We start from the raw sequence: 9260 nt of genomic DNA on the forward strand, positions 1-9260 counted from the left end.
TGACGACGCTATCCAATCAGAGCGGGCCGAGTTCGAATTGGCCCAATGGTGAGAGCTGTCATGAAGAAGCTCGGTCACGCCAGGCGGGGCCGCGGTGTGTCAGCACCCGCTATTGGCCGAAGCTGACATCATCGGCACGCAGTCTTCGGGCCGGGCGCGGCGCGATTGGGTAGCGTGCGGGGCGGGGCCGAGCGGGTCACGTGGGCAGGAGGCGTGGGGGAGCGGCGGGGGCGGAGGGCAGGCTGGCAGCGGAGCTTGAATAGGGAAGTTTTGCAGCAGCGGCGCTCGCAGTCAGTCCGGTGTTTGCAAATATTGTGTGGGCTCCGCGCGCCGCGGCTGAGGGAGGGTCCGGCCGGGCGTCCGATCGCCGCGCCAGGAGTTTGCATGCAACTTTCACCTGCGCTCGCGGGCCGAGTTTCCCCTGCGACTCCAGCGCGCGCGGCCGCCCGGGCTACCGCCGTCGGGCACCGTCCGCACCCCGCCATGGACGTGCTTCCCATGTGCAGCATCTTCCAGGAGCTGCAGATCGTGCACGAGACCGGCTACTTCTCGGCGCTGCCGTCCCTGGAGGAGTACTGGCAACAGGTAAGCGCCGCCGTCCGGGGTTCGCTCCGCCGCCCGTCCCGGTCCCGGTTCCGAGCGCAGCGCCCGGGAGGCCCCGCGACGCCGAGCCGAGCCCGGACGCGAGCTCGCGCTGGGGCCGGTGTCGGTCCGCTCGCCGCGGCCGGACCGGGTCCCGGGCGCGCACTCGCCTCGCCTGCGCGGGGCTTCTCGTTTTATTTCCTCCTCCGCAGAATTTTGTTTTTGTTTTGCTCTTCGGTGTTTAGACCTAGTTTTTTATCTAACGCTCCGCCTGCGGAGTACAGACCCGCTGCTGCCCGACTCCGGGCCGCTGGCGGCGCGTCGTCCCGGCTCCGCGGCCGCGCCCGGGTCGCCCCTCTCCTCACCTGCGTCCCCGGTGACAGCGGGCCCCGGCCCCGCCCGGCGTCAGCCTTCGCTGGGGAAGGGGAACCTCGGCTTCCGGCGTTTCAGTGGAACCAGAATTTTGGGCATCGGAAATTTAAGAAACTTAATCAGTTCCCCGTTCTTATTCTTAGGGTTAACTGAAGGAAGACTCTTTAACACTTGTCCCATTGTCTTTTTTTTTTTTTTTTTTGAAAGAAAAAGGGTTTGGTGTTTCTCTGCTCTGATGTGCTGTTTGTTTTTTTGTCAAAGTGAATTAGCAGATCAGATTTTTTATGTGGGTTTCAAAGCCTAGAAAGCTTTTGAAGAAGGATGGAATTCGAAAGTGTTGCAACCATCTCGTGCCAGTTTTAATTGTTCACACCCCCACCCCCAAGCTGCACCCTCGGATGGATCGAAATTGATCTAAGTAGTTTCCTTCGGGCATTTGGGATTCGGGCAACGAGCCAGACTTGGCTCCTGGTTGCCTTCAGAGGCTTTTAAACTCTCGGAGCTTCGTTCAGGTCCCCGGCGTTCATCGGCATAATGGAGATTTTAAATTAGCCAGATTATTAAAGTTTAACAGGATCTCAGTAAATGTGCTTGCTTTTTTCTTTGGAACGTCAATAAAATGTTTCACTGCCTCTCTGCAAAACACCGTAGTAGACGTTGTCAGTCAGACATCTAATTCGAGGGAGGAAAGAGAAAGCAATGATTTTGCCCCTTGCTTGCTCCTGCTTGCCGGCGTGCGAGTCTTGGGGAGGGGAGGATGGGCACACACTGACAGAAGCCCCCGGGGGCTGTGCTCAGGATGGCTTGGCCCTGAAAATGATTCCTTGAAAAGAACAGTTTGGTGTCAGAATTCAAATCTGTAGAATTGCCAGTAGCACAGACAACCTTATATGGACATGCAGGCAACCTGGTGAAAATCAGGGCAGACATAATTTGATCCTAAAATGTTTCCTACCATTTTTCTTTTCCAGTGGCTAGAAAGTTTGAAATGGTTGGGGAGAGGGGATGCTGATCTCGGCATTGTAGCTTCTTGAAAGGTTGGTTGTGGGCTGGGGGGGGCACCCTGTCCATGACACACTGCATGTATATTTGAACCTGGTCCTTATTTGGCCGCTGGTCAGAATTTCAAAAGGAAGTCTCCTTTGGCATTGCGTGAAAGAAATGAGTGATGACTCATACAGTTGTACTCTTGGCCAGCAGATAAAGTTCTTGTTCATTGTGGCACTCCCAGCAGGGCTGTGGAGTAATTTCCCCCTTGCATCCTTTGCAATAGCAGATGGCCATTCTGGAATTATTCCCCCACTCCTGTTGAAGATTCTTGTTTTTCTCTGACCACTGTAGAAGTAATTAAAGTTTTGTGGCATGCATGACCCTGCACTTGGGACTGGCATTCTTTGAAAACATACTAGGTCTTGGCTACACAGGAAATGGGTGGTCTCTTTGCAACTCCCTTGATGTCCCTGAGTATGGACAGCTAGCTGCTGTCTACTGTCTCGAGTGTGGCCCTGCGTGCTCAGCTGTGTCCCCAAGGGGCTCCATCAGAACACACTGTGTGCTGTGCAGTCTTTCTGTCCTGTTGTGTGGATCCATGTGTTGTGTGAACGTGGATGGCTGGAGCTTCTTTAGTACACATGGTTCTTGAGAATGTCAGCTCATCTGGTTAAACCTGTTGGGGGGGTATGTGTGTCAGGCTGATTTTCTTTGTGTGGTTTATGGGAAACTCATTAGAAATGTCAACACTTGTAACCATAACAACAAAACAGGCTTAGTGATCATCACTCATTGTGGCCAACATAGGGGAAGCCAAGAGAGGTTTCACCCTCTGTTTTTCCTTCTGAATGCTTACTATTCTAGGAATAGATTTTCTCTTAACTTTCACAGGGACACAGCTTCTAATTACAGGAGGCTCTGTGCCCATAGTGAGTGACACTGCAGTAGTTTATCTGTCCTTTGTTCTTGCATGTTTTTGGAGATGTGCTTTTGGTTCCACTTTCAGTTGTCACAACAAGTCACGTGTCCTCTCTTGGTTCCCTTTACCCAGACCTGCCTGGAATTGGAACGCTACCTCCAGAGTGAACCCTGCTATGTTTCAGCCTCAGAAATCAAATTTGACAGCCAGGAAGATCTGTGGACCAAAATCATTCTGGCTCGGGAGAAAAAGGAGGACTCGGAACTAAAGATTTCTTCTAGTCCCCCCGAGGACCCTCTGATCAGCCCGAGCCTCAGTTACAATTTGGAGACCAACAGCCTGAACTCAGATGTGAGCAGCGAATCATCTGACAGCTCAGAGGAACTTTCGCCTACTACCAAGTTTCCCTCTGACCCTATCAGCGAAGTGTTAGTCAATTCAGGAACTCTGAGCTCCTCTGTCACCTCCACACCTCCTTCTTCTCCTGAACTGAGTAGAGAACCTTCTCAACTTTGGGGTTGTGTGCCGGGAGAGCTACCCTCGCCGGGGAAGGTGCGCAGTGGGACTTCGGGGAAGCCGGGTGACAAGGGTAGTGGCGACAGCTCCCCAGACGGCAGGAGGAGGGTGCATCGGTGCCACTTTAATGGCTGCAGAAAAGTTTACACCAAAAGCTCCCACTTGAAAGCACATCAGCGCACTCACACAGGTCAGTCCCCTCCTGGGACCTGGGAGGTTGGCCGCTGGTGGGCGCTGCTGAATTGCACCAGCCCTGGGAGGGAGCCAGGGCTCTGCAGGATTTGGTCACAGCCAACAAACCCTCACTTCCTAAATCCTTGCCACCAAAGAATCCAGTTATTTTGGAGTTCAAAGTAGAATCTTAAAGACTGGACATCTGAGTCAGATGAATGGTTAATACTTTTGAGATCAAACAAAGAAACAAGAGGCTAGATCATGTTCTCCGTGGATGCTCAAGCCTCCACCCAGTCTAACAGCCCAGTGTGTCAAGGCCCATGGGCTCAGTATGCCTGTGTGTTTGCATCATGTTACATGGGGTTGCTCCTCGCTGTTTGAGATGAAACTCCAAGGTTGGAACAGAGGGTCCCCGGGCAGCGTGGCGTGTTAGTGCTGCTGACGGTTGTGTGAGGCCTGAGTGGACCCATGAGCTCTGTAAGCAGCGTCCTGATCAGTGGCTGTTTACCAAGAGCGCTCTGTGTCACCTAGCCATTTTTTCTGATATTACTTAATTCAGCAGTGATTTCTTATTGAAATGCCACAACCTAGATGAAAGTTCTCCTTAAAAATACCAGAAACAATCTCAGGGATGACTAGTGAAAAAAATCACAGAATATGTCAAACCGAGCAAGATAAAGCAGTGCAGATTCTTACGGGCATCAGAGCCCATTGCTGTGTGATCACGGAAGGGTCCCCTAAGGGCTCGATGACAAAGCTGAGCTGACCGTGGGTGTCCTAAAACCAGGCAGCGTCTGTCCTGGAGTGACTTTGGTATTTTGTTTTTTTTTTAATTATTATTCTTAGGTAGCACTTTTACTGAATTCATATTTATAAATGGGCCAAGGGATAAAGTCAACTGAGTCATTTGGAATGAAGTTTCCCAGAAACTTACGACTTCACTTTTGTATAAGTGTAGAAGGAAGGTCCCAGAAGAAACAACAGACTCATTCCACAGGGAAGTGAGTAAGAAGCAAAATAGTGCTTGAGGGGAAATAGTTTCCATGGAGAAAGCAATAAAGCTTGGCCCTCAGCAAGGCTCTGGGTCCCTGCGGGCTGACACCTCACCTCTCAAGTATTTTGCCAGTTTGAGTAATTGTCATTGTTGTATGTTAACTGTGATTTTGGTAGCATGGCTTTTCCCAGAACCAGATCCGTTGGACAACAGTTAGAGGCCTGAGTTTAAGTTAGGAAAGATTCAGCCTTTTTACTTCTAGATAGGCAGATACTGTCCTTAACTAAGCTGTCCTCTGAATTTTCGAAGCCACTGGGACCCTGAACTTGCATCTCTCTACCTCTGTGTTGTTGAATCCACTCGCCTTGTCATGTCAGTGAAGTCACGGTGTGCTTGTCCTGTGCTTTCTTCCCAGGAGAAAAGCCTTACAGATGCTCATGGGAAGGGTGTGAGTGGCGTTTTGCAAGAAGTGATGAGTTAACCAGACACTTCCGAAAGCACACCGGTGCCAAGCCTTTTAAATGCTCTCACTGTGACAGGTACGTGCATGAGGGCCTTGCTGGAAAGGTCAGAGAGCCACGGGCGTGCAGTGACCAGGCAGGGCAGGTGTGCGGTAGCTCTTGTTGTGAAAAACGGCCAATAATTTCCAGCTATTTGTTGACATCTTTTTAAACCTAGAGCTTTTTAAGGAAGCCTCTGATGTATCCCATGTCGGTATTAGGAAGCTTGGTTCCAGGTGTCCATGAAATGAGAGTACAGTGATTCCCCTCTATGTTTTGAAGATTGGCCTTAAGCAGTCTTCAGGTTTGAAGAATGAGATAGGAGGTCCATTCAGATTTTCCAGAGAACTTTCCAGATTCCTCTAACCTGGGGTTTCCTGCCTCTAAAATTCTCGACAAGAGGAGATTCCCCCCTTTCTGTCCAGAGGAGTTGGTTCGGGGAATTGAGGTGTTTGCCCTGTAACACAAGCTGCGGAGGAAACCTAACTTCTTTGCTTCTGATTTGCCCTTGCAGGTGTTTCTCCAGGTCTGACCACCTGGCCCTGCACATGAAGCGGCACCTCTGAGGGAGCAGAGGGGTAAATCCTGTAGGCTAAAAGGCTTCCAGGCTGAGAGACAGCCGTGGAAGGAGGGATGCGTGTTCCAGCCAAAGCATGCCATTTTGCACCCTACCCAGTTGCCTCCAGGGCCTCTCTGAAAGGTCTTTCGAGGGCTGACCGAGTCACGTCAGAAGCGGCATTACCACCTGTGGTGCATGGTGTGGGGGTGACCCTGGACTCGCCGCTGATACCTGACCTTCTGCGAGGCTCCACGCCTTCGCTGTGAGCATGCGCACTGAGAATGTTCATGGTTGGGCTGACTGTATGTTGAGGATCTATTACTGACTGTATGATGCGGCAGACTTTTTTCCCTTGTGGTAGCGAAACTGCAAGACACAGGAAAAAAGTAGTTTGAATGTTTTGTGTGTAAGGAGTATACCGTGAGATGAGACGACCACCAATCATTTCCTGGGAGGGTGTCTGCACCTTAGAAAAATACAAAAACAAAACAAAACAAAAAAACAGGAAAAAAAAAAAAAAAAGAGGAGGGTGGGAGTGGGAACTCAGGACCCCAGAGAGGCATGTGGTGTGGGCAGGGGGCCTCTGCCCCCTTCCTGTGTGAGAGGAACTGTTGGTGTCTGGTGCAGCTATTAAACGTGCAATGTGTCAAGTAGCTTGTTTTACTTGCTACAGAGGAGCTCACTTGTAACCCATTGTATAAGCTGTATTTACGAATATAACACAATGATAATTTTTCCTTATAATACAAGAAGTCATGCATGGTCTGGGGAACTATATGCTTTTCCATTTTAAAATCTGGACTGCGATCTTGATTCCAATTAATGAGCAGCTAAGATACAATTTGTCTAATACAGTCATCCCTAGCCTCAAGGGCCTGGCAAGACACAATTTTTCCCCCTTGTGTTTTATAACACTCCTCTTCCAGAAAGGTGTTGTGCAGCGTAGGATTATTTTTAAAATGATTCTGAATTTGAAATAAGTTTTTGGAGAATTTTGTGATGCCCTTTGAAGAAGAAATTGGACATGTGCCGAGTGTCCAAAAGCTGGGGCTGGAAATTGCTGGTCTAATGTTACATTAGGCTAAGAAAGAACCTAAAATTTTTCACAGTTGGGTGAATAAAACCACTAAAGCTTAGAAACTTTTTCTCATGCAGCTATGTTTCTCTTATTTATGCCTTGAGGACTAATTTCTGGTTTTCTAGCTGTTAATGCACTGTTGACCTTCATAATGGTGCCTTATGCAGGTGGCCCCCATGTCGGGGTCTCATACAGGGGTATGGGTGATGCATGCTTTATTAAGGCTCTTTTTTCACCTGGCATTGTACTGTATCAATGTATAATACAGAAAAACAGACAAAAAAAAATAACCTCTTTAAGGTCCTCCTTCACAAAGACAAATAGATGAAAACTCCCTCGACGTGTCGGTATTTGTTCAATATTTTAGACAACTTGACTGTCAGTGTTAAAAATGGAAAAAAAAAAAACCTATGTGGTAATTGAAAAAAATCTGACCAATTCTGCCACCGTGAGACTTTCATATAGACCTTGCACAACAATTGTATAGATCACACACCGGCTGTATTTAATATGTAACATGTTCACACATATTAAAGATACAGAAGTATTAAAAAACAATGTCAATGTATTTGCTTAAAAGGCACAAGTTTCACATATCTATCTAGCTATCTGTTGGTAATACAGAAAGTATACTACTTTTTTTAAAAAGTGGGCAGAATTCTTGTGTATGTATATTTGTGTGTATAGTATGTGTGTGTATATATATTATATATATAGGTAATATATAAATATTTTTTTTAAGGAGAAACTAGAATGTTTAGCTAGAAAATTCTACAGCCTGTGAAGTATTTCAAAATGGCCATAAAGGAGGTAAAAATGAAAACTATAACCTAAGTTTTGTAGAGGCTTTATCTTTAATTTAATGATTTGCTGAAGACTGTTTTGGCATGAGTCTATTCCAGACTACCAGCTTGCCCGTCCTTGTTGGCATGTCTGGCATAGGGCACCTTTGGCCATTCAGAAGTGGCATGAACAGAATACCGGCATACCAGTTGGACTCAGACACACCATGGTTTGGATTTGAATTTCAGCCTTATTAGAAGATCTAACCTAAGAGTAAGCTAATCACAGGGATTCTTTTTTAGACACTTTTTATGCAGATAAAGCTATTTTTTCCAGCATGTAGATCCTTCCAGTTTTTCCAAGGAACGATTTCCCCAAATTGACATACCACACAGAATGGAAAGCAGACATTTCATCCAGTACCTAGCCGCTGCTGCTGGGTGTTGGGTCTGGAATGTGTATATATATGCACACACATACATGTATGCGTATGTATATGTATATGAGTCTGGCTGAGCTGGTATTTTGTTTGATCTTCCTGGAAATGAGCAGCGATTCAAGCTCACATAACTGGTTTTTTTATCTGGGCTGATGAATACATTTACCTAAAGAACTTACTTCATTTTGATTGGGGAAAAATGCACTTTGTGTTTGGCAATTCAAAATCCAAGCACCTGATTCGCTGGGTTTTGGAAAACTCCTTTTTTGGCCCTGCTGTGTGCTTAGCCATAACAATTCCATGAAGCAAGAAGGTAAACAGACAAAAAAAAAAACTTGCACTGGCCTGTCTCACTTACGAAACACCACGGAGGTGGTTTGACTGGGTGGGGCTGGGGGCCATGTACGTCCATGCCTGTAATTTTCATAATAAGCAAGTACATAAAGAAGTACATTCTGTTCAGGTGATAACTGAGCCTCAATCAAGCAGAAACTTTTTGCTTGAAATTAAAAAAAATTTCTATTAGTGAAATTTCTTTTTTTTTTTTTTTGGAAGCACCCTGTTATCTAAAGAATCTTTGTAAGATTTTTGTAAAATTTTGTTTTACAAGATTTTATTTGAAATTGTTTTTTGCAAGATTGTTATATTTCTGTATGAATGTATTTTTTATTGGAATAACATAAAAGAATTCTTATCAGCGTCTTGAGTCTGGTTGTTTTTCACAGTGGGGGAGGGGTTGTTGAAACAAATTCCTGCTGTATTACTCATCTTGGCTTCCTCCCCGGAAAGCTCCATTGTGCAATGCTGAGAGCCATTTGCCTACCTCAGTGCCTTCCTTCCCACTTCCCACAGCCTGCCCTGCGTGCTGGAGGGAGGAGCCTGACACTGCTATCCCTGAAATGCATTGAATGCTCTTCCCCAAAGTCTGACCAAAACAGCCCGGGGCTTTAGCGAGGACACAGTAGCAAGACACTTACTGCCTTTTATTCCCCTGTCACTCAAGCCAGGGGACTATGGCAGAAGCATCTGATCCCTAGGGGACACACTCCAGTGGCTCTTTTCCCTCCTCCGTTGCCTGCACCAGCAGTCCTGTCCAGTTGGGCAGTGAGAGCGGCCCTTCCTGCGTGCACACCTAGGGAGGTTTGTCTGAAAGGAAGGTGAGGGTGGGAGAGGATAGGGGAGGGACGTCAGGCCAGAAAGCCACTCTCCTGCCCCTTTCAACCCAGTCCTTCCTCAGCTTTTGCAGGTTAGTCTCATAAAGTAGGGCAGAAAGTAAAAATTACATCACATGATTTTATGTCTTTTTATAAAGACCAATAGGATGCCTTAAATGTTTGTTTGAAAATAGGCAGCT

The 9260-nt window shown here is 47.2% G+C and overlaps 1 protein-coding gene across 1 annotated transcript; it reads left to right on the forward strand.

Annotated features, from left to right (window-relative positions):
- The first annotated feature begins 227 nt into the window (after window positions 1-227).
- Window positions 228-8606, forward strand: Klf6 (Kruppel-like factor 6). Its single transcript, XM_005386866.2, has 4 exons — window positions 228-585; window positions 2996-3569; window positions 4963-5086; window positions 5562-8606. The coding sequence occupies exons 1-4, from the start codon at window positions 385-387 to the stop codon at window positions 5611-5613; spliced, it is 951 nt and encodes a 316-aa protein (XP_005386923.1). The 5' UTR covers window positions 228-384; the 3' UTR covers window positions 5614-8606.
- Window positions 8607-9260: the final 654 nt, after the last annotated feature.

This window comes from Chinchilla lanigera, unplaced genomic scaffold (genome assembly GCF_000276665.1).
Source record: "Chinchilla lanigera isolate Chin_1 unplaced genomic scaffold, ChiLan1.0 scaffold00028, whole genome shotgun sequence".
Lineage (NCBI taxonomy): Eukaryota > Metazoa > Chordata > Mammalia > Rodentia > Chinchillidae > Chinchilla > Chinchilla lanigera.

Coding starts and splice junctions, on each gene's coding strand:
- Klf6 (XM_005386866.2), top strand. CDS start 385: ATGCAACTTTCACCTGCGCTCGCGGGCCGAGTTTCCCCTGCGACTCCA. Junction 586..2,995: donor TGGAGGAGTACTGGCAACAG/GTAAGCGCCGCC, acceptor CCCTTTACCCAG/ACCTGCCTGGAATTGGAACG. Junction 5,087..5,561: donor AAATGCTCTCACTGTGACAG/GTACGTGCATGA, acceptor TTGCCCTTGCAG/GTGTTTCTCCAGGTCTGACC.